We start from the raw sequence: 25,838 nt of genomic DNA, 5'->3' as shown, positions 1-25,838 counted from the left end.
AATTAAGTCTGCCTTGGAATGCAAGGCAGTATAATCAATATCCAATAAAAGGACTATGTATGTAATTTACCTGCAAATGTGTTTCCAATACCATCAAAGTGAGTTTAAATAAGTAAGATATATGAAAGGCTACTGGAAAAAGATTTCAAAAGTTAACACTTTATGGCTTCAAAAGAGGTTTTCTCCTTGCAGAAGGAATGTCATCTTGAAATATCCTCCGATAACACGGATGGTGACACTCAGATACAGATCTCCATAAAGGCCTCTTCACAGACTTGAAACATTTTTCCTTGGCAATGCAACAGTAACAGATATTGCCTCAGTCTCTGTAGAGTACAGCAAATACAAACCAGTACTCCCAGCACAAATCAATCAAGTTTAATGGCAAGCTTCTCTTAAGGCATCTTGGTCTATCTTCCAGTACCATACATGCAGTAGCCTTTCAGTTTTAATCACGCTCCCCTCACCAGCACCAAAGAAATGTTCCTAGGTAGAAGAAGAGGTCACCGCACAAGGGTCGGATCAACTCTGAGCAATTCCCAAGACTGCTTCTGTTGTATACATCAGCTCACACAGCCTGATTACTCATTCTGTAATCACTCCTCTGAAATAAAATAATAAAAAAAAGAAAAAAGAAACCTACCTACTCCCTTGTGGGCATCTAAGCTGGTAAACTCTATTGTCCCATTATGGCCCTTCCTAGGATTTTCTTGATACTGTTTGTGGTTCCCATTGGGACAATATCTGTAGGAAAGTCCATAATCTGCAAGATAAACCTGGAAGACATGAACAGACAAATGAATAATGCTTTTGTCCTTTGAAAGTACAACCTTTATAATTAAGCCTTAAGAAACTGATAGGTTAAGGACAGCCTTGGATCTAAATTTTATTAAACCAAATGGTGCCTCAGGATAAAATATGCACAACCGGGTGCTGTAACAGCTGCCCTCCCCAATTAAGTCCTTCCACTACCATACTCTTATCTTATTTCGGAGTCGGGTAGAATTTCAGTCGTCTTATTTTTTTCCTAAGCTCTCTCCTCTCCAGGTGGGCATCTAGATATCATAAATGGCAATATGCCTTTTATGTATCCTCATGTTGCTTATGGGACCCCTTCCTCTCCTTACTAAAAACACGCACACCTCACCCCCATTCAAATCTTCCAGCAATTGCAGCCATACCATTTCATAGTAATGGCACAATGTAAAAGCCACAGAGGAAGTGTGAGAGGCAGCAGCTTTCCCTAGAACACAGAACTCCAGGGCAAACAAGGAACGTGACTGCAGGGCTGCTGGGCACTAGCCGGGCTGTAGACTCATCTTTATGAATGTCACTGCCAGTAACTTCACACTGGCAACAGTTACTTAAACAGAGCATGTAAGATAAAACAAAACAAAACAGACCAGCTCCCTGCCCACCATGCTCCAAACCCAGAAGGCAATCTCAGTAAATCACCCCAAATTCAAAATTTTAAATTCCCTTCTGAAATTCAAAAAGAATTTTAAAAAAGGCAGAGAGTCAAACTGCACACTAAGTTACTCTGAAACAAACCCACAGAATTAAATCAGCTTAAGAGAAAAAAAATGGACCCCCACTGTGTGTGCCACATCAAGTTCATGCACTGCCACATTTATCTTCACATCCTGGGATAGGTCATCTTTTCCAAGATGCTTCACTACAGCTGCCCAAGTAACCAGAAAGAGAGGAGGAAAATCCCATAGTTCTGAATGTCATATCTGGGAGATGTGCTTGCATATTCTTAGCACTTTGTCATGAAAATAAGTATTAACAGACTAAACTTACAGTCAGGCTCACTTTCATGGTATTTAAAGCAGAAAGCAGAGCAGCTCAAGAGAACTGAATTTTACTTCCTGCTCTTCTGCTGCCCATCAAGACAGCCCTGAACATGTCACCTGACTCCTATGCCTCTGCTTTTCTACAGGCACAGGGCACTAACTCCTCATCCATGTCAATTCTGCCATTCGCATGTTTTAAATTAAGGGCACAAGTCCACTGTATGAAGTTCAGATTAACATGTTCCACCTTCCAGCTAGGGTGGACTTAATACATGCACATGGCTAACTACTGCAGGGCAGCTGACAAGCAGCAACTTGTTGAAAGCAGCTGGAATTTAATCACAATCTGTCCACCCCATAATATCCCATAGGTTATTTTCTCACTCTCATTTTCACACTCCCACCTGGCCTTTGCCCCCTTACATTGACCAGTTCTCACGTTAGGTAATTGCTTTTTAGAAATATTTCAAGTATGGTATTTTTCACTTAAAAAAAAAAAATCTATGACTGCTATTATATTGCCAATGGAACTGATCTCTGGGGAAGAAATTAGACCATTGGAAGTCATACAGAGATCATTTCTAGTAAATCACATTATGTTATAAAGAAAACTCTTTTTCTTATTCTAAGCTTAGTTTTTGTTTCCTCTTTAGCTAAGAAATAGCTTATCCTATAAAAGTCTACAATAAACTCTTCTGGCACTCACTTTTAATTTAATTGTATCACCCTCAGCAGAAGAAAAACAAACAAACAAACAAAAACCCTCAAGAAAACTTAACGCATTATTTTGTAGCACATTTTGTTGAATTACTGATTCCTGTTTGTGCTTCAGGCAGCTTCAAATCCTGGGATGGCTGGTCTCTTGGTTTTACTGTTTCTGCTGCAGGATCTGTGCTTATTTGGAGTGTGTAAGCTGGGATGCAGCACTCACTTCCTGCAGGGTGATGGCTTTTAAGATTACTGATGATGTTTTTCACCTGACAGACTATACAAACTGTGAGACAAGATTAAAGACTGTAGGCACGTTTAGAAAATCTGGGACAAGGCATAAACTTTGCTGGGTTCCCTGATTTGATTTTCTCCTGCATTCATTCTCTGGCGTATTCCTGATGCTCTGGTAACTGTCCTAATTGAGCCCACAGTCAGTGTTAGAACTAATCTGAGCTACCCTAATATCAAGTTTTGTGAGTCTTCTACATCCTCTGCGGGCTGGGAAGACGTGAGGAGGCTAGAAGGTGTACTCTTCCCTGGCTAAGCAATAAATTTTGGATTTTGCTTGACTGTAGATGTCTGGCATGTACAGTTGGCTGGAATGGACTTCAACCTTTAAATATTCAGGCTATATCTTATACTAAAATGAGAATTTAACCATTAAAGAGAAAACAAGAAAGAAACATCTCTGCCAGCTCTCTAGTTCCATCTGGGCTGGAAATGCTAACAAATGCAATAGACTGTTCCCATATGACAGCCCAGCCTTGGTGGTCTTCAGAAGCATCTTAATGGGGTATCTAGAGAGTAATCTCAAATATATGTCAGCCAAATTTGAACCACGCAAATAAGTTACTGTGTCTTATCTGTAAGATGGTAACTGTGTACTCCTAAATCATTTTGAAGCAACAGATTTGCTTAAAATACTTTCAGCAGCAGTTCAGCAGAGCTGTTTTAAATTTATACTGAAAAAAACCTTCTGAAAGTGAAAAGTAGCTTTAGGTTATTCTGCCTTGACCAGAAGAGGCACAACTTGAAAACCAAGCAGCAATGACATCTTAAGCCACACAAATGCAATAAACAAGAACACGTATGACTGTAGCACTGTTTGTTCTAGAAGTTGGTCATTAGTGTTGGACCAACAAAATCAGTCCCCTTCCGCTCGTACAAAACCAGCAGTGCACTGTTACAACTTTGCCACCACCATTATCAGAAGGACTACGCTAATCTAAATTTCCTTTTCTTGATTTAATCTGTTCTAATTATACAACTTTCATCATAAAATACATAGCTCTTCATAGCTAGTTGTCACTTTTATTTGATAATGCAACACGGTGTGCCCTTCTTCCAAACTCACTGAGAACATGGCAGGTAGGGGTAGTTCAGTAATTTAGTTTGTTTTTTTAAAGAGGACAGGGAGGGGGGAAAAGAAGCTGAACATTAAAGAACAACAAAAATACTGAAGTTACAGTGTTAGCAAGTGCTTCCATATCATCTGCACACTCGGTATAATAAGAACAGAGCAGAAACAAGGCAAGACAACAGAGAGGCAGAATAAGATATGCAAGAACTTTCAAACAAAAGAAATGATACCAAGGATCAGAAGGTACAACAACAACATTAGCCTAGAACAACTGGTTTTAGCTTTTATACACTCCTGCCTCCCCCCCACTTACTTATTTTAATCTGGCTGATTTTATTCAGGTTTTGTTTTTAAAAAAAGCATGGTTTTTAGAAACATATCTCAGTTTGCACTAGACTCAGCAGTGCTTAGCATGGTCTGTTATTAATAGATTTTATTATAGATTATGAGCCAGATTTCCAAAGTCTTAGCACTCAATTTCATGCAAACATGAATGTGTCTATCTTTCTCAAACAGCCATATAGGCACAAATAACTATCTATCTGCACAAGCAAGCAGTTGTAGTATTTAGCAGTCCTCTGGTCTTTTTTGTGCATGATTCTCTCATCACAGTGCTTTATATCTGAAGTGCTAAATATCTGCTAAACATATAAAACACCTACAACATATATATTATAACTGCACTGATCTGGGAAGCCATGGGCCTGCTACTTTGGATTCTCATGGTATTTTCTTTATCTTGAAGTACATATAACAGGTGATTTATCACTGAAAGAATAATGATACCCAGATTTTCTTTGGACATTTTCTTTCCAATTGGTTCCATTACTAAGCTTACACAATGCTCTGTAAATAATTAAGTAGATCTGTACTTATAAGAGGCAGATTGGTTGCTAATGGCCATAGAGCTATCAACTTAATTTGAACACTATTCTACAAAAAAGACAGGCTAAAGGAAGTCTTAGGACTGAAGTACGTCTTGGGGTAAGAAGTTTAAAGTACAGTGATTGGGACAGAAACAGCATCTTTCACAAAACCAAGAAAGCCAAGAAAGCAAGACAAGGAAGGAGGAGGAGTGGATTAACCAAAGGAGAGAAGGGGAGAAATTGTCTGTGCCAGTGAAGGGATGCTAGACCACTAGACCACCTTTTTCAGCCTTTTTTTTTTTTTTTTTTTTTTTTTTTTTTTTTTTTTTTTTTTTNACTTCTGTATTCATTAGCTAGAAGGCTGTTCCATTTGAAGCAGAAGGTATGTAGTGAGACAAAGGGTAGTTGTTCTTTCTCACTTTTACACTCTGTCACACACACACACACGCAATGGAGCAAGACTCTAGGAAAAAATACAGGGAAAGATTAAAATGTCTTGCAGGGTAAAAAAAAATGTTACTATGCTAAGAAAAAAAAAGAAAAATCAAAAGATTTGAGAAAGGAATGGAGAAAACCTCATTTGAAATATTAAGAGAGAAACATTCTCAGCAACAAACTCTTGGAGAGAAGAGCATCAAGAAAGCAGAAGTTATAAGTATCACAAAATATACGTATAAAGAAAACAGAAGTTCTGGCAAAGCAATAATATTCTTAATAAAAACATAAGTGAAGTGTTGTGTTATAAAAAGTTTAAATTCTTTGTTAAGTTTGTCTGAATCTTGCCAAAATTTAACAGGTAAAGATGGAAGAACAACATTTTGACTGGAACAGGGTTTATTGTACGTTTTAGATGAAAAGAAAAAAAGTCAAGCATCAAGTGGACTCAGAGGACTGAGTCTATGCAGGGTGAAACCATCTCACAGGTTGGACTAATACTGGAGCAGAAAGCCCACGGAAGAGAAGAGAACTGTAATATCTAGAGTACTGTACAAACTTCAGCCTAAACAAATCTAAGAAATAAATCCAGTAGATTATATCTCTTCTGGACTTTTGAGAAAGAAGCATTAATGGTATCTCTGTGTTTTCAAATGTTCTGAAAGACCTTACACTAAGAGGACACCAGGCTCACTGCAACGCTGAAGTAGTGCTTCACTCAATCCTTAATTTCAACTCTACTTCTTTTCAAATCCTATGCAGGAAACAGTCCCCTTTGTAAACTCAAACAGGATTACTTGGCTACAAAATGGTTCCATGAGGTTGCCAAGCCATCACTGCAGCCCAAGTCTAAGGCCACTTCCAAGATGCCCGATTTGGACTCCCTGCTCTCCCTTTCTTTCCCACCAATGTGTTTCCACTCTGTGTCGTTCTTGTTCTTTTGAGGCCAACAGGAAGGAAGGGAACAAACCCAATACTGGAATCAACTGAATTCCAAAGTATTTGGATCATAAACACAAAAAGAAATCAAAACCAGCCTAAGCAGTTCTAGCCAAATGTAGAAATAAGACTGATGAAAGAAAATTAAGGGCATCTGATTGGGAAGCTGTATCTCTGATCAGGAGAGTAGCCAGCATTCATGTGTTAAAACTCAACTGTTTCTGTACAATATCTCTATGTACTATATCCTTCCCAAAACACACGAATGGGAACAGAAAGGATTTTCATTCTTCAGCTCATCTCCTCTTGAGCAAATCTGTTGTCTTGGATCAAAGAACAGGAATAATCTTGGAATGGCCAAGTCAATTTCCACAGGATTTTTCAACTCTTTACTTGACCACAAAAAATTCAAACTATTGTTTACCTTTTCACAACATAAAGGTTATTTAAATGTAAACAGAAAAAAGTGGAACTTATCTCACAATGAATAATGGTTTAAAGCTGGAATTCTTTTCAGTGTATTTTTTCCTGAGTGCTTACTGTGTGGGCTCTGCCGCTTTTGTACTGTTCCACAGCAACCTGGTCTTAAAAATTAGTATTTTAAAACATTTTTGTATTCTTATTTTTCTTTTTCTGTTAAGACTATCTAAGATTTATATCTGCAAGTTTTAATTTGTAGCTATCGTGTCTAAGAAACACTTAAAACCAAAATCAGAACTCACAGGTGCAAATCTGTTTTTTAAATTTACAGCTTAAAAAATATATATATATCTCAAATAATACAGAACTTTTGATACAGTCTTAAGAGTCCACAACACTGAAGCATGTTGCCCATATAATCCATTAAAAAACATGCTAAAAGATAACTGCTTCAAAGAGGCATTCTTCCAAACCTTATTTCATGTACTAAAAACTCCGATTTTAAGCTTTTGTCTGATGACAAGCTGTCCCTTTTAAAACTATCACAATTTAAATGAGGTTAATGGATTCAAATTTCTCTTTTAGGGTCTATATCAATAATGCTCATTCCGCTTTGTCATATAAAAAGTTACTGTTATATACTGAATTATCTTTAACTCCCCACAACACTGAGACAGTGCTTCACTTGTTCTGTAATTTATAGATCTGATCGCTCCAAGTTTGCTTTCAGGCCTCTCCTAGATTCATGGGCTGAGGACTTCCCTCAGTACATCACTCCTCTTCTGTCAGTCATTGTGCTGGTTCCATGTTAAGAAACATATTGACTAGAGAATTGATCTTTTGACCTGTAACTCACTGAATGGCCTTGCTCCCTTCTATTGAATAGATCTGCAGCAAGCTGCTCTTTGAGGGCAGTTGATTCTGATCTTCTAACCATTTCTAAACATCATTTGGAGGTCACAGAGTGACAGGACCTTTGCTTATTTGTTTCTCTGCCTTGCCACAGAAGGTAAGGGGTAGCAATATGGATTTCAAACATTATTTCAAAAAGGGGACTATGGTATTTATTGGTTGTGGTGCAAGTTTGCTAGGTTAATTTACAGAAGAGACAGCAAAACAGCAGAAAGCTTAGCACAGAAAAATGATCCTTTCTTGAAACTGCAAGAAGTTAGTGGCAAATTTGCACATAAAATAATAGGACGCATAAACAGCCACTAAACAGCAAGCATGAAGTTGAATATAAATGTACATATTCTTTTTGAACATAGATTTCTGTCTCTGGAATAGGGAAATGTATTTTGGAATTTTCATTTTTTTTTTTAAACAAGGTTTTTTTAACTAACACTTCTTTAAAGAATGTCAAATAAAGCACATTCCCAACTTATTTTCTTTTACACATCTAAACCCTAAAGAGGAAGAACCCGCTAGCACAAAAACCTGTAACAAAAAAATCACCACAGAAATTGTTAGGCCACACAGTTTCTTTATGCTAACTCCCACTGCAGCTAGAGGCCTGCCAGTCTGTGTTCTATTCCCGAGTTGGAGTTTGCCATTGGATAGATGTTCCTGCTCATTATTTATGGAATTAGCTTAATCGCTTTACCCTTCCAGCTCCATCATTTTAAAAAACAAGGTAATACAGCCATCCTCTATTTTAACAGAGAAAATAGGACAAAACACTTCATAGGCATTTGGTAGCAATAACGGAGTCTGAGGTTATATATAAATTGTCTGAGCTTAATACAGGGTCGCCAAATTAAAATATAGCGTCGCCAACAGCAGTAAAGAGAATACAAAACAGGATATTCCATATTGTTGCCATACTTAGTCAATGGTGGTACAAATCTGGTCAGAGCTAGTCAATAGCCATATACAGCTTCCAGAAATACTGTTTTGATAAATACATAATACATTCAGCTTGTCAGCATGTTACAAAGACAGCTTCCTGATCTGCAGAAAAGGCATCACAACATCAGGAAGTCTGGTGCAGGGACAGGAAACACGTGGAGTAGAATGAAGCAACTTCCATGTCAAAATTGACGTGCACATGAAAATGGCCAAGACAAGACAAATGCAACATCATGTGTCCAAAATACATGCCCAGTTGTGAATGCTGGGACTTTGAGCGAGGATATTGTCCAGTACGGTCCTTAACTACAGCATAAAGAGCCCAGGTACAGAACAGTTATCAAAGCTATGGTGGCAGACAACATTCCACTGTCAACAATTCTAGGAGAAGGCTTATTTCAGTCATACGGCATATGCAGATCTGCTAAAATAAACACATTTTGCTGTGGTGTTGGCAAGACCTTATTCCCTCTTCCCACAGACCACTAGCCACAGACCATACATGTTTTGAGGTACAGTGCAAACTGTGTCTGGATAACTACTATTTATTTGAAGGAAAGAAGTCCCATTAAACCATCTGCCTTGCTGTGTAAGCTAAATATAGTACACATTACTTTAAAATACACTTATAAATAATCATGACATGCACACACACATGGTATTCTTAGGCTCTGTCAGCACGGTATGACCATGCAGTAAGCCTGTCGCCACTTGTGCTGTTTCTGGGGCCTATGATTGGGGAATTTAACTCCCTTCACACTCACTTTGTTATCAAACACACCTAAACAGCTCTCTGTTTTCTTAGGCACACACAAATGAAAGTTTAATTCATATTTTGCCAGCACAAGCAGGTACTAGAAAACCTTTCCTCCTAACTCTTCTAAATTAGAGTGGGCACTTTTTAATGTTTTATAGAAGTATTTCAGTGGAAAAGAAAAATTTTACAGAGAAAAAAATTCTACACAAAACCTCTCAGCAATAACTCACGCTTTGTACACTATTAGCTAGGATTTACTTAAGCTGGAATATCTATTGACATTTTTGATATTTAAGTTATACTGCTACTCAAAACATCTGTCTAGTGACTCATGACTACCTTATTTTTGATCTGTTGATGAATTTAACACCCATAAAAACAAAACACTAGTGGCACAATCTTCACCCAGTCACATGAGAAGCAAATTACAAAACCACCCCACAATCTGGCTAAGTCAAAAGCAACTGATCAAAGTCAGCTACATGTCTTAAAACTTTATGATTAATGTAAACAGACACATCTAAAATGATTTCAACATGGAAAACAGCAGCTTATCTTGTTGTCATAAAAATACACAAAAATCAAGTAATTTGAGTTATGTTAATAGGATTGGGTAGCAGATCATTTTGCCTCTAAATACCCTTCTTCTCAGATTTAGTAGGCTGGTAAACACCATAAAGTGAGATTATGTACTAATTGATGCAAGTATCTAAAAACATGGTTGTTTTAAACAGTCATGATAATTTTTAATCTATGTGTTTTAGAAAGCTGAAAAGTTAAATTTGAATCAACCATTTAAAGGTGAGGACTTCTGAAGCTTTGAAGAAATCAGATACAGTTCAGTGGTTCAACCTTCAACAGCAGCGAGTTGTTTTGCAATATCTATTTCTTTGTCACTGCTGTAGGAAAACAAAAATTGAAAGAAAAGCAGAAATATTGCTTATAGCTAATCATGTTTAAGTGATATTAAAGGGATGTCCCTTTTTTCCAAAATTAGATGGTTTTCCATGAGAAAAACATACTTCAAAATTTTATTAACTTAAAAAAAAAAAAAAAAAAAAGACATTATAAGAGCATGTAAATATGCCAGGATCAAAAGGGTTGTTTCAAAGCATTTCACAAAAACACTTGCATTTCATGGCTAGTTTTAGGCTTTAGCAGTGTTAGACAGAGAGCAACAACTTTAATGATATTCACCCGCTTTATCCACTACACTGAGCAAGACATGAGAGTTAGTGTCATGGAACCACAACTCATGACAGCACTAGAAAGCTAGATCTTCCCAAGAAAGGTAATACAAGGGGCCAGATTTTTAAACCATACTTCTATACTTAAATTGGCATAATCTAGAGTAGCTTTTAGGTCCTCTAACTTACCCTGAGGGTTATTTTACCCTTCCCTCACTATCATCCCAATCAGGGAAGCAATAAGGGAACAAAGCAGAGTTTTGTTCGGCTTCTCTCTCCAGCCTTAAATTCCACAAAGCCAATATCAGATTTGTGAAGAGAGGACAATGTTCATGCTGCAAATTCTCTCTTAATACATGAATTGTTAATGCAGAATATGCACAGCTAAAAACAGTTCTGAACACATTAGAGTAGCAGCATAGATAAGTCTAAAAATGCTTACCTCATGTGGGTTGGTGTAGCCCAGAAGCAGATTTGCTGCTTTAATGTCACCATGAACATACTCATTTTCATGTATATATTCCAAAGCGTCCAACTATGAAAGAATTTAGAACAGAAAGGAAAGCATCATCATCTCCATTCCTCCCTTCACTCTACCACCAAATACTTCTCACTCATACAGTGAGCTCAGGGGCTGCACAGGCTGCAAGATGACAAATTTGTTTTGAGGTAGAGCACAAGGACTGAGGTCTCCCTCTTGGTCCCCCACCTGGAAGGTTCACTCTGTGTTGCATCTTTATTCATCATACCAGATGCAGCCAAATGCCCAGTGGCAAAGCTCTGCCCATTACCCTCTCTGTTCTGTCCACATGTTCTGTTCCCACCAGGCACGTAGCTAATGGCAAATCATAAACGAGCCATACTTTGCCATGGGTATCCCTCTCTGAATACTTAAGAATACCAGCTTCTAAGGTCACAAATGAAGAGCAAATCAAGCACTTTATTAACATTGGAGAAACCGTTGAGAACAGCAGGGTCTTCAGAGGAAGAATATGCACAATCAGCCCTAAAGATTTATAATATATTTGATCCTGCCAATTACTGCATGGCCTGCACCTCAGTTCCCCACTTCCCCTCCTCCTCATCCTTCTTCAGCTCCTCACTGAGGGATGATAGCTCTGTAATTGTTATGAAAAAACATGCTCGTACTTGGCAATTCGTACAAAGGACAGTCTAATCTTGGCTGTTGAAGAGTTCAAAGACAGCCAAGAAGTGTTACAAATTTGTTTAATTACATGGCTACAAAAGCCCTTTACAGTTTTATTTTTTTATTGAGGTTGGAAGGGATCTCTGGAAGTCTCTAGTCTAAGCCCTGCTTGAAGCAGGGCTAACTTCAAAGTTAGATCAGGTTGCACAGGACGTTGAACAATCAAGTTTTAAAAAAGCCTCTGAGGTTGGCATTCCACAATGCCTCTGGGCAACCTGTTCCAGTACTAAACCATTCTTTCTGTGAAAACTTTTTTCATTATGCTCAATTGGAATTGCCTTTCTTGCAGCTTGTGACCATTGTCTCTACTCCATTTGCTGGGCATCTCTATTCAGTAAAAGCAGTCTTTCACAACACAAATGATATTACAAAGGAAAGCGTATATGATTGTCCATTAGCATCTGCTAGTCTGCACATATTTAAAAACAAAACTGACACTTGCAAACAGCCTAATCCTGACCCATACAATCAGTGTGTTCAGCAAATACACTGTTTAACTTCACAGTTGCACACCTGACAGCACTGTGATCAAAATTCTCAAATAAGTGTCTTATACAATACCCTTCAAACACTGGAAAAGAAAAGGAAAAAAATCAATTCATGTTAAAGCATATGAGAATGGGCTTACACATCTCAGTCTAGACACACATTTAAAAATGTTTGGTCTATGCTTTAATCTATCAGAAAGAAGTCTGGTTTGAGTCCACCAAATTCCAGTCTGCGAGGCATCTTGATTTTACACTTCATGCTCATTTTACTTAAAAAGCATAGCACTTAAATATACATTTAATTCTAAACTCAACAGCTACCTAAAAGAACTTCTTCATTTCAGAAAGAGGTTTTCATTAGTTGAATTCAACAAGTAAAAACATAGCAATTTTCTCTCTCTAAACGTACCATTCGTGCCCCAAGTTGCAGAACAGTCTCCTTCTTAAACCTGCTCCCAGAATCTTCAAAGATTCTTTGAAGGTCTTCCCCCAGTCTCTCCATGACCATGAATCTATAGCTATCAGGAAATACACAAAAGGGAGGAATCCTTTCAGATGGGAAGGCAGGTTTGCATCAGAAGATTGAGAAGACATATCCTTCGTTTTGTTGAAAATGGCTCTTCCATCAATTTCACGCTTGATTATAATTCATCTTATTATTACCTTTTCCCCTTGTATTCAGCCAAGCCTGATCCCCAAAACACTGGAATTCCTAAACATTTTATTTTTTTGAGATTCATCCATTTTCTTACTGTAATAATAATAAAAAGACAACATTGTGTTAAGGGTAGCTAGAGAATATTTTAGTATTTTTTATTACTGTTTTCAGCGATCAAGCCAAGACTTCACTACAGTGAAACAAATGTGATTTGACAGACTATTTTAGTCAACAATTCAGATGATAACTTCACTCTTTTTAAGTCCTCTATATTCTCTAAAACAAGAAGTAAAATTTTCTGTTCCAGCAATTGATACTTTGCACCCTTTAGGAAGGCAACAGATACACAGTCATCAGCAGCTGAGAAAGCAATTCATTTAAAAGCTCTACTTTATTCAAGATGGTAAATTTAAACACAGTACATCAATACAGCACGCTTCAAACTATCAAAGGTTCTTAGGTCTACCAGCAATCTAAGTCATCTGAAGTCTTTAGGACAGGTCCCATGAATAAATCGCATCCATGCTTATTTAAGTGTCTGCAAAATCAACTGCCTCAGTTACTACCAAATTCTGTGATGATTAAACGCATTCTTAACTTTGTTCATGGGAACAGTTACTAGCAGAAGCACCCTCTGTTCTAAGGCCGGCCTCACTCGGGAGTCCATATATTGTTCTGCACCCTGATGCGCGCACATCAGCAGAAATCATTTGGCACACTTCTGTTCTCACTTCTGATCAGAAAGAACAAGGGCTACATCCAAGTAAAGAAACCTACAGCAACCTAAAGTTATTATAGCACCAACTAGAATCAGTTCAGCATGTATGAAGTAAGTTGGCTATAAAGCTCTAAAGTATCAGATCTCATCAGAGGAAAAAAAAACAAACCCCACCAAACTTAGCTTTAAAACTAACCGAATTAGAATTCAAGGTTTTATTTTCTGATACATTACTTACTATGCTCTTGTTTTGCAGCCCTCTGGTAAAATTTCAGTTCAGAAAACAAGGGGCCATTTTCAAGGTATTCCTATTGAGAAATAAGTAAACTTAGTATCAGAAAGCGCATTAGAAAGAAAACAATTCCTAAAAAACGTATGTGAAATTCAGAGGATTCAAATCTTTTTCTTCTTTCCTCATATATTTTTGGCCATTTTTTTGCCATCTGATTTGCCATTTTTGTAAGCAGTAAGAAGAAAAATCAGTTGGCAACATGTTCTTATAAGCAACACTGATTCTTTGGGGAATTATTTAGGAAACCATTTTCAGAAATACTGTAAATCAGGCACGGTTTTAAATTCACAGTCTCATTTTCCTTACTAAACTGTTCAGGGCACTAATGAAGTCAAGGAAACACTATGCATGAAAAAAAAACAAAAAGACTGAAAAAATAAAAGCCACAAGCATTCAGTACAAACCCAATGCTTAAAATAAGAACAGATAATTAAGGGAAAGCACTGCATACAAGTTAACAATTTAGAAATGAGATCTACACATTACCACTTTAATTACATGCACAGCATCATCTTCTACAGGAACATGAGTTTGAGGGGAAGCTGCAAAACGAGAAAGAGATGGGGATGAAGCTGTATGCCACAAAATATAATTGCAAATAAAGAGCAAGCTAATGTTGCATAAGGCAGTCAAAAAATGCAGGACAAAGATTCCCAATTCCCAACATGTAGTTTGAATTCCTGTTTTTAAAGGTCAAAATATCGTCAATTAAAAAAAAAAACCCAAAGTTTTTGCATCAGAATTACATTCTCATTTACATCAGAAAGTATAAAAGCAATTTTAATCCACACTGGCAGAACTCTCTCCCTCAACGTTGACTAGGGAGTAAGCAGGATGTCTCCATTGCTTTTGCACCACAATGAGGCATCACATTACAACAGACTATATTTTAGCCATTCAGGTCAATTGGATAACCTCTGTATTTGGTTCCCGTCAATCCACTATCGTGACAAAGACACCACTTAAAAGTTATGACCTACATTATGCCCATAGACAGGACTGTCTGCTTTCCACTATTACAAATTAATTTGGTTCCAGAACCTCACTTTCTATTCTGACATTATTTAGACACTGGCCTAAGTTAGGAATAGCATAGCCATCACTTGCCTAAAAGAGGGATGAGGGATTGTGCCTCTTAGAGCAAGTAGAAATTTCAAAACAATAATTGACCACATGTGCCAATTACAGCCCAGGAGACAGAACCTCTCTGCACAGACAATGTGATTCTATTTTCTTCTGACCCTGAGAGAACTATCAGTTTTCTCTGATACAGCTGAAGCACATAGAGCTACACTGGGATTAAAATTTAATGAGACTAAATCATCTTTTAGAATGATCACTGAAAAATCTAAAAAGAATACAGTTCCTAGGAAATAAGTCTCCCTTTCAAACTTCTTATAATGATCAGATACCAACAACAGTCTAGGTGTGAAACACTTCAGTTACCGGCACACACAAAAATAGAGCACTTTTATCCGCATAACAAAAATCAAATTAACTTGGGTCTAATCAAACTATCCAAGCTTACATTTTTGATGGTCATGTAAAAATATTTTTACAACGAACAGACTCCTTCAGCTGCCATCTTCCCTTAATTCTGCTCATCATCTGGGTTGAATCTGGCAGTATGCACACCCCCCAGACAGAGACCCCACAGCCTCCCACTTGACACTTCCTGATGCAAATGCTTCTGTGCTGATAGCATTTTAGAGATAATATGGACGTACCCGAAAACAGTAGCTCTGGAAAGTGTGAACTGTCTATAGATTCAAAAAAGTAGTAGTGACATTCAGAACACAATTTAAAAGTATTCTTACAACCAGAAAGGAAATTGTGGTAAGCCAAAACAGATTTTGTTCTTATCATATTCTTCTACTGAACTAAGGCTTAAGGGACAGGTACTTAGGTCTTTATCCAGCTCTGTCACATGCAGACTATGTCTTAATAGCTAAAGACATTACACTTCAGAGGAACATATCCCACGTGTTTTCATTGTACTCACCATCATCACAGAACAGAATAAGAGGTGCTCCCTGACACAGATCAGATAGGAACCCGTTTTCAAGAAAATAGATTTTAATATCAAATTACTTAGCAGAGGCTTGATAGGTATAGAGAAGTATCAAATTTAAATGTATTTGAAAGAGTCTGATCTAACTTCCCTATAGACATCTTGACATTTTATAAAGAGAGGCCTCATTCATGGTAATCTGGAACAGGTAGTAACAGCTGTCAGAGTAATGAAGAAGAGCAATTAACGGGAAGTAGCCCAGCAAAGGGGCCTAACCCCCATGGTTCTTACACTATGCTGGCGTGGATGCTTTTTGGAGTCATATTGAAAGAACAAAACTAACTGCAAATGGTTACAAGGTGAAAAGGGAGAAAAGTCAGACAAAAATCAACAAGACAGAGGAACAGATGCTCCAGCAAATGAGTAACATGACATTCAAAAATACAAGAGGAGAAAAGGTATCATCATTTTTACTGCATGTACATGAAACAAGGCTTAACACACACAGTGGATAACACAATTCTAAACTTATGTGCATAATGCTCAGACAATTAATCGCATACATACAGATAAGCAGAAGTTGCATATATACCTTTTGTTACACTGTTTTAATTAACCATTCATATATCAGGCAGCAATATTTTAACTACGGCTCAGATATAAGACAGACTATTTTTTGTCTATAAATATACATAACTGTTTTTTTAAAAATTGTCTCATTACTATGTATAGTTACTTAACAGACTGGAAAGGCTCCCAAGGCTTAACAAACAGTCTGATTACATACCTCATAGACCACCACCACATACTCTCCTGCGAGTTTAGCTCATAGTTAATTACTGTATACTTGTAATTAGCCATGTGCTAGTCTCGTTCTGTGGGGTAGCACATGGCTATTCATAATATTACAATCAGTTAAATGCTAGACTGCAGGACAGTAAGCAGAGACCCTGCAGGAGAGCAATGCTGACATGCAGGAGGTCTCTGATGGCATGTAAGTACATACATAGAGTACCAGGAGCACTATACAGCAAGATTATGTTTGCAAAGGGTACCTTAAAATAGCACAACAAATACGAGAGTTCCCAGTTTACAGCTTGTGTGTCGCTCTTCATCAACTACAGAGATGTATGATCTCCTTAGATTTGCAGGGAGGGGTGCTGATGTATGCATAAAACCAAAACCACTCTCTGCATCATTGTTAACTGGGAACACTGGCACAAGACAAATCTGTGTAGGGGCCTGTGGCTGCTTCCATCTCATGCCAAGAAGAGTCTCACAAACATTTACAAAGCACAAAGGGTACAGCTCTATTTTCCCTTGCTCTCCTCCATCCCACAATCAGAGCTACCACCACAGAAAAGCATATGAAGAATTTAAAATACACTCTGAGATAAAGCAGTGCAGTAAGAGTCACATTCTTTGCCATAATTTCCAATTGTTGTGCCTAGACAACACAGCAAATAACTTACTTCAAATTAACCCCTATCCAGAATTCCCTAGTTTCATACAGGCACAGCAGTTATGGTCTTAACATCCGCTTTAACCATGAATTTCAATGGTTTTGTTGCTGAGTGCCACAATCTTAATTAATGTAGCTTTCTAAATGTTAATATGACATGGTAACAAAAGAGTTTTTCTGGATGAACTGCGATTTCCTACAACCACAGAGCACAATTGCATGCAGTCTGACAAAGAAACGTGCCAATTCTATTTGCCAGTTCAAATGTGCTTGTTGTAGTTTTAGCAGTTAATTTGTAGCAGTCACATTTGGAATATGGTGAAATATTTTCCATGGCTCTCACAGAACCAGTTTTGTTGACAAAGTTTACACAGTGGAAAAGAAAACAGCACTGATTTGGCAGTTTGAAAAAACATCCCCACTCCTGCCCACAGCTGGTGTCTTTGCCACCGTTGGATATTTTGAGGATATATTCGTTTTGGAAACATGAAGAGAATTACTTTCAGAAGTTCTTGGGTTGCTAACATTTTATTTTTGCTTTGTTTCACTGGATAGCTGATCCTGGAGAGTGATATTGTCAGCTTAGTTTTTGCAGAAATAAAACCTAACTTCAGAAGTTAATACCACGCTCCAGAGTTAGAGGCTGCCTACAAGAAAGCTGGAAAAATTCCGACCCCATTTAAGCAAAGCCAAGAGCTGTTAAATTCAATGGCTAACAAAAGGGGGGGAAATGTCACTCAGAGCATCTAACAATAAAAAACAACCCAAGCTGCAGGAATATCATTACTAAAAACAAAATGTACACAAATGAATAAGAAGTAGCATCTGCTATCTAACATTTAATTTTAAATATATCATACATCTGGAAGATACCAAGGCAAATATTTAAAAGTAAATGCAGCACATTGCTTTTCTCCTTCCTCCCTCCAATATTGCCTGAAAACTGAAACATCCAGCGCTTGAAGTATGTTTATAGTCCATTTTTAATGTAGCCTAAGGAAGACCTGCCTCTCTGTTCATATTGTTACCTCATTCTAATGATGCATAATCATTACCTGGACAGACCCTTTTCTGATCAGCATTTTTGAATAGCTTTTTTCTAGATTATTCTTGCAGGTATCTTTAAGAATTTGAGTTTTATTATACAAATTACATATACATGGATCTGTATTGTGCTTGTGAATCCATCTTCTACAGGACCTAACTAAACTGTTTTCAGGAGAAAATTGTGCTCAACTGCTAAACTGTTCTGCAGTTAACTGCAAATGCCTCCAAGTACAGAACATTTGGTTCTGGTTGGAAATTTCATTTTGTTTCTTATTCATCTTTCTAAGAAACCCTAATTTTGATTCACTAAAGCCAAAGTTTTGCATTCCACAGCAACGGAAGCCACTGTTTGACTTTCAAAGTTAATTAACTCTGAGCTGGAATAGGTACGACATCCTTTAACCCCAGGCAGAAAAGCTATGCATGGTCTGCTCTTACAGCACTCTCAGATGGGAGTCCAAGCCTCTAATATTTAAGACTTGATGCACAAACTGTTTTCTGGCAAGATTCTGCTCTAGCCCATCTGCTAGCCTGACACAGTGCCCACTCGGAAGATACTATGCCAGCTTCAACTGGGTACAGGTGCCAAAGGCGGCTGAAGGGAGTACCCTCCGTAAGGCAACAGGTGCCCTATCTTTCATCTCAAGCTCTTCCTGTTATCATTTTAGAAAAGCACCCCTCACTGAAAAAAAACCAAACCCGCTCTCTTAACTTCCTAGTTTTACCTGGCATGCTAGAGTCTCGATCCTTGGCCAGAACTTCTGTGAGGTGGACAAATGCAGAGCAAGACAATGGCTCCTAACCAAATCACGAGCGTATTAAACAAAACAAAACGGCCACATTAAGTGTTAGCACTCTAACATGTAATAGTAATGATCTCTGCAGACTTTCTAACACATTTTAGAATACTGTATAGAAATAATTTATGCTTTGAAAGTTAAGACTTCTAGCCTAAAGAGTATGGAAAAACAGAGAGAGATGAGGGAGGGAAGACTCAAGAGGAAGCAGGCACCAGCAAGAAGTTGTACAGGCAGGGAAGATTTCCCCTTTAGCAGTTAGAGTTGACCAGATGGTACAGGATGAAACTGTTCCCAGTAACTACTGAGTAGCAAAATCAGGCTAAACTTATGATTTAGTTTGCCCAGAGACAGGGTGAAAAAATCAGGTAATCTACTTACTATATCTGTATTTATGCAGTTTAATATTAGCAACTAGATGAAAAGACTCTTTCCTGATGTGGTGTTTGTCTGGCACTGAATTTATTTTCACACTAAGGTACACACCTGGAGGTACGAGACCTTTGCTGAACTACAGCTTAACATCTGAAGGTCAAGCAAGATTCATACCTAACCAGATAATCACCTGTTATTTAGAAATCATTTTTACTGCATTTTTTAAATTAACATGCTGCACTATAAATATTTTTAGTAAAGTTAATTTAAGCTACTTTTGAAGCACTTCATTTCTCTAGAACCAGTTACTAAAACTTGTTTCCTAACTCAAACTGAGGAACAAACACTACGACAATGACAGAATGTGCTTCCATCAAAGCTTCTGCTTACCAACACACCTACACCTTTCCTCACAGCTATATAAATTACCCATGGCAATTACTCTTTCTGAAACAGAAGCAACCTTTCCTTCACACACGCCAGCCTGATTCCCAGAACATCAGACCTCAGAATATCAATGGCAGAGCACAGTTGGTCCAAGCTTAAAAGCAGAAGGGGCACAACCACACCTCTTCCCTACCTCCGCCAGCAGCCTAGCTCCCTGTGCTGCTTGTATTAAAACAGAGCATTCACCCATTTGGTCAACACTTACTGCTCAAGCATATTCTCTTTGCCTCCTCTAGGAAAAAAAGGTTAATGTGCTGGCTATACCCAGTCACAGACCTCCAGAGGGACTGAGGTATCATTGATTACAGTTTTAGCAATATGTAGTTTCCTGAGCTTCCCATATCGTAACAAAACATATGCAAAAATAGTCAAAAACCAACATATAAACACATGTTGCAAAGCCACCTATGAAAAATGGTTTCAAAACTCTTAGCTTTCACCTATCAAGTACCATTGGATTGTAAGATACAATTATAATACAATTAAAACACTGATGATATAACAACTATTACTATAAAAGATATCTGTAACAATATTTGGCGGAACTATCAGCTTCCAAAAGAAAGAAGCTTAAATGCAGATAGTGCTAGGCATGGCAGATTTCACTGAGGCAGTGAAATCGTAACAAAACATTGTATGACCTTTCTGCATTTAAATTTTCAGTCCAAATTGTGCATTAATAGAGTCCTTGCAGCAGGACTACAGAATGATTTATATAAAGCCTAGTGTTAATTACTGACTGTGATCAGGAAGATAAATGAGAGAATGTAAGGCTCTCAGTGGCACTCTCCTCAAGTCTTGCTTAATTTTCTTATGTACTGTCACTGTTCTCCACAGGGCTATAAACTAGTCATGAGACCACCAGTATGTCACATTCTTCCTTAGTTGCTCTTCATCCATCCCCCTTATCAAAGGGATAACACAGTTCTGTCTGAGGTGGCTGACAGCAAATCAGCACCAGTACAAAAAAAAAACAAAAACAAAAAACCACCACTCTTCTAACATGTAACACCATAGATAGTACTATCTTATGATCTGTATTGCTTTCCCTATGACAAAAGCAATGTTTGAAAGAACAATTCTAGATGGCTCATATTGCTTCTGGCGGCAGCAGAAGCTCTACTCTTCAGGAGCATTGGGAGGAATCAGTATTTGTAAGCCTTCTGCTGTTGGATTTGTTCTGGTTGAGATAAATACACAACGGGAATCCAAGGGAAGGAACGAATCAATGAAGAAGCAGACAAGGTGGCACATAGGGGAAAGAGAAAGAAAAATTAGAAAGCCAGGGAAAATGCTTGAGAGAGAGGATAGAAGTTGTAGATCCTGGTAACTTTCATGTATATAATCAGAAGTTTAGAAGTCCCACACCTGAAAAGACTATTTGCATCCTGGGACTCAGGGTCACTAAATGGCCTTCAGCAGCTTTTAGTTAACAGAACCTTCCAAGGAATGCAACCGTAGTAAATATATTTTGCAGAGGTAGTTCAAAATTTCTCAAGTACATTGTTACAGATTAATGGAGTATGGAGTACTCTTAATGGGAAATTAAGCTGTAACAATGCACATCAAAATCTTTACACCACTGCTGTAAAAATACTTATTAAAAGATACAGCCAGTAAAGTTAACCTTTACTTTTATAAAAGGGCTTTGCCGTTCATCTCTGGCAGACAGTCAAATTTGTCTCCGCTTCCCTGTCTTGCTTAGCTCTCTACAGTTCTTTTGGGGTTAGCTTCTTACTGAAAGTTTAGTGGTCACTGTCACATCTAGCTACATATATATTAAAAACTATCTCAAAGTGGGTGAACAACACACAGCAAGACGACACCTCTCAGCACCAAGCATTTGTGTCTCATACTCACAGATTCATCATCTACTTCATCATCTCAAAGGCAATTAAAGTCTTGCAGGATCAAGCCCCAGATAAGCTGCTGAATGATAAATTTTACATAATATAAACAAGTGTAAGAGATAAAGAGCTGGACAAAACAGGAAAGCTTCTGTCAGTGCCAACACTTGAGAATAAGTCTTGTCTTGTATTTTAAATGTACCTTGAGCTACAAGGGGGACTAAGCCTTTAGTTCAGTGCTGTGTGCAGTGTTCAATATCCCTTCTGAAAGAGGAGGAGATAAAATTAATACAAATGCCATTATAAAGATGGCAGCTGCATTTCTTCAGCTATGCTGTCATTTATGAAAAAAACACAGAATAGTAATACTAATGGTCCCAGATAATATTCCCTTTCTCAGCTAATCCACCGACAGCTTTCTGCCTCAGTTTGGTGGGAGACAAACTGAAACAAACACCACAACATATGAAATCATCTCAGTGGTCTTTGTGATCAGGCAGAAAACTAATCAAATCTCCATGAAACACTGAAATCCATGTGCTGTACCATCTGCAAGGTCTGGTGTGATTTGACTGTAACAGGAAATATGACAGAACCATGTTCTGAGTGATGTAGGAACACAACGCTTGTCTTGTGTCTTCTCAATTCACTTACTTTGTCTTACACATTGAGAAACACGCTTGCTACGACTTTGCTTTCTGCACTGCACCTGCAGTTCCTTCAATCCCTCCTGTCTGTAAGTTTCTGTCTCCCTTTCCTTTACATCCTGATCCTGCGCTCTACATCCTCACACTCTCTCACAACTTATTCTTGAACGGCAATATCGAGACACACCTTACCTTCATTTCTTAGCTCATGCTAAGGTCTATTTTCTTATGGTAACACTTCCCATACATGCTCTAGGCACGGCAACTCTCAAAGGCAACCAACTGATGTTTCAGAGGTCATGAAAAGCTATCACATATATCAAAAGGAAAAATGCAAATATCAAAAGTGTGCTACCCTTTGACTCCTCTGTAACTTCTCATTTCTGAGGAACCATGGCTACTGATCTGACTTTGAAAAAGGTGTAAATAGAACAGTATGCAATACAGAAAAAAAAGAAACAGATATGGCAGCTAGGTTTGTTTTTGTGACAAAGCTTCTGACCCCCTAAAAGTATATAAAAGAGACTAACATCAGGAGAGAACATTATTGCACACTGGAGAATTTAATTAATGGAAGAAGCAGCCAAATTTTTTTTTTTCGTATCAGGAAAAAAGGAACCATCAAGAAAGAAGAAAAAGTTTGGAAGTGAAACAGCTTCTTAACATAGTTTAAAGCTAAGTATCTTTTGAACTGCTGTCAAGAACATCTTAGGCTATGTCTACATTAGCATTCTGATTAGGAGCAGTAGTTGAATCTCCAGTCATCTCCACTTATCACCCACTCGTTCAGTCTGCAGAGCAGTTAGGTGTGTGTGAACTATAAATTTCAGAGGAAACTAGAACAGAAACTCCACTGTAGGAGCCTACCAGATGCACTCCAACTCTTAAGGGTGATATAAGGATTCAAAGCAGTTCTTTTAGACAGCCTCAAAACATCAAACCACATATCTGGTGAGGAAATTCTGTGCAGCAGACCAGACCAGATCTAGTCCAAAATAAAACAAATCCTCAACTTAAATATAGGGTAGATGTAGGCACCTAACCACCAACTGTCGCCATTTACTTATCCAATTCTGTTACACCAAACTACCCGCAAACATATATGCGGCCTTAGTTTTCTCCAAGTTTTTCACTGACTGCATTTACTTTGTCTGCAGAGGAGCAGAAACAATGGCATTTAGGTTGTTACTGAAGACTTTTCACTTGGTTTACACAGGCATTCAGTGTAACAAAATACAATTTAGTCTTCTTTCTAAAAGGCAGGACATTAGATATTGCCTTATGTACACTTTTTTTTCCAGAACGCTTCTCCACTCAAACCTGAAGTTAAGATGTAACTTAAGTCCAGATAAAACATAAATAAGATTGCTCACCCTCCTGTAGCGTACAGATACACACTGCTAACTGGCAGAACAGTATATCTGGGCAACCACTTTAGCGGACCAACATCAAATCCCATATGGGATCATCATACCATGAAATAAAATACAGGTCTTCAGTTGCCATTCAGTTCCTTGTGAATTACCATAATAGATGAGGGGAATAAAGGAGGGAGGGGAATAACAGTTCAGTGCAATATAGAAAGTTCCTGAACAGCTGAAAACAGACAAGCACAATGACATAGCCACACTGACGTAACAAAGATCGTACTAAATCATCAAAAAGAAAACACTGGCACATGAGTGCTACATTTACAACTGCAAATACAAAAGACAAAACACACTAACCCTTATATAGAAAATGCAAACCTTTTCTCTCAACGCTAGGTGTCTGATGCTACAGTTTGATACTGATGGACAACTCCTTCACCTGCATGAAACCATACTGAATCCAGCATGGCTCTGCACATCTGAAAGGAGTCCCCGCATGCTGAACAGCTTGCAGCTACTAAAGGCAAAAGAATGGAGTACATGTGTGACATATGATGCCTGTTCTAATGAAAACACATCTTTTTATAAAATTCTGGAAAACACACTACATGGAAAGCTCATGCTGTATCCCAATGTATTATCAGAGTATCTTCTGACAAAAGTACTCAATATGAAATAAACATTGTTAAGAGATCAACCAAAAAAAAGAGTGGAAAACAAATGATAATAGCAGAAGTAAAGCAAGTTTGCAAAAAAGGAAGCAACTGTACCTGCCATGACATAAACACACAAAAAGGAAAAGCAAAAAAATAGAAAAATGTAACTGATTTTTTAAAATATGGAAGTCAATTTATATACTGTAGTGGTTTGATTATCAAGTTTTAAACATTATTACTCCAAATACAGAGTTAACATATCACTAACTAACTTTAAAAAAAAAAAAACTGTTTGCCTTCAGGGGTGATGGACTAAACTGCTTCTAGATAATTTTTTTACTGCTGTCTTAATACAAGCTCAATTTAGTCCCTGATAGGTCATTGTGGACTAGTTTGCTTCTATATGTCGTACACATTCTGTGCAAAAAAAAGCTCATAACACTGCCTTGAAAACTGGATTTGCTGTTTTATAGAGACCAGTAATGGCAACGTACATTATATTCTCTCCAGTGACCCAGAGTGCTTTACAAACTGCCTTTCAAAACCATTCATTCCTTACAAAACACAGCCAGAGTGAAATGCAGCAGCTTCTTCTGAAGAAAATACAGAAACATAACCAGATTTGAGCAAATGAAAAATGGCATTTCCACCTCTGGTGGAAAATAAAATTTTAATTCAGAGGCAACACCCAGCTTACTGTTGCTACCGTTATGCTGCTTCGACAAGCTCTGATTTTACATCTCAGCCAGATGACGACATTTCCCATAACCAGAACCCCGACGAGTGCTCAGGAGCACCAGACTGGTGGTAGGTCCCAAGAGGCTGCTTACAGAAGCACCACCTTTGCTTTCAGCAGTGCCTACCGGCAGTGCTCTTCGGTAGTCTTCGACAGCGACAGCACCTCGCCTGCCCCGCGCAAGCCCCAGAGCGAAGCGCACCCGAGGCCAGCAGAGCGGGCCGGACAGCCCACGGAGAGGCACGCGGCGCCATCAGCAAAACTTCGGGGCAACCAGGACACCTGGCAGGGTGCTGGCAAAGGCAGAGCCACACTGTAGCGCAGGTGATCACTGACAATAAGTTTTTAAACCGCTCTGTCTTTTTAATACAACAAGATTACGAAGAGACGTTCACAAAGCAGCCCTGTAATTGCTATCGGCATTATTACCTAAATAGATTAAGCCAAATCCTCCCTGGCCGATCTGGCTGCCCAGCCTCCAGGCTTTGCCTTCGGTGTCCTTGAGGATCATGCCTCCGGGCAGAGGAACGGGTAGCTTGCTTCTGCCGCGCCCCTTGGGCGGCATCGCCCCTTAAGAGAAGAGAGGGAGCTGACCTCGGCGGGAGGGCGCCCGACACCCTTCCTCCCGGAAGGAGGCACACGCTGCGAGCGGCCGGGCCTAGCTCTGCACGGCCTCCCCGCGCAGCCCCCCCGTCCCGCCGCAGCCGCCGCCGCCCTGCTCCCTCGCAGCGCCCCTCCCCCGGCAGGCCCGCGCGGCCGTT

At 38.6% G+C, this 25,838-nt stretch overlaps 1 protein-coding gene across 2 annotated transcripts in view; it reads right to left on the bottom strand.

Annotated features, from left to right (window-relative positions):
- The window catches only part of VRK2 (vaccinia related kinase 2), a 50,311-nt gene extending 24,564 nt beyond the window's left edge, over positions 1-25,747 (bottom strand). Inside the window, exons 1-7 of one of the 2 annotated variants that reach the window (XM_026064165.1) lie at positions 25,507-25,747; positions 14,169-14,224; positions 13,629-13,698; positions 12,678-12,765; positions 12,424-12,532; positions 10,762-10,854; positions 644-776 (exon numbers count right to left, since the gene is read on the bottom strand). In XM_026064165.1, the coding sequence (XP_025919950.1) occupies positions 644-776; positions 10,762-10,854; positions 12,424-12,532; positions 12,678-12,765; positions 13,629-13,698; positions 14,169-14,224; positions 25,507-25,642 (685 nt within the window). In that variant the 5' untranslated portion in view covers positions 25,643-25,747. The remainder of the gene's footprint in view (positions 1-643; positions 777-10,761; positions 10,855-12,423; positions 12,533-12,677; positions 12,766-13,628; positions 13,699-14,168; positions 14,225-25,506) is intronic. The other variant, XM_026064164.1, reaches the window with a different exon arrangement.
- Positions 25,748-25,838: the final 91 nt, after the last annotated feature.

The sequence above is a fragment of the Apteryx rowi genome, unplaced genomic scaffold, assembly GCF_003343035.1.
Source record: "Apteryx rowi isolate R43461 unplaced genomic scaffold, aptRow1 scaffold_21, whole genome shotgun sequence".
NCBI classification, from domain to species: Eukaryota; Metazoa; Chordata; class Aves; order Apterygiformes; family Apterygidae; genus Apteryx; species Apteryx rowi.
Note: the sequence above shows the minus strand (reverse complement) of the source record. Positions and strands in the feature narration are given on the sequence as shown.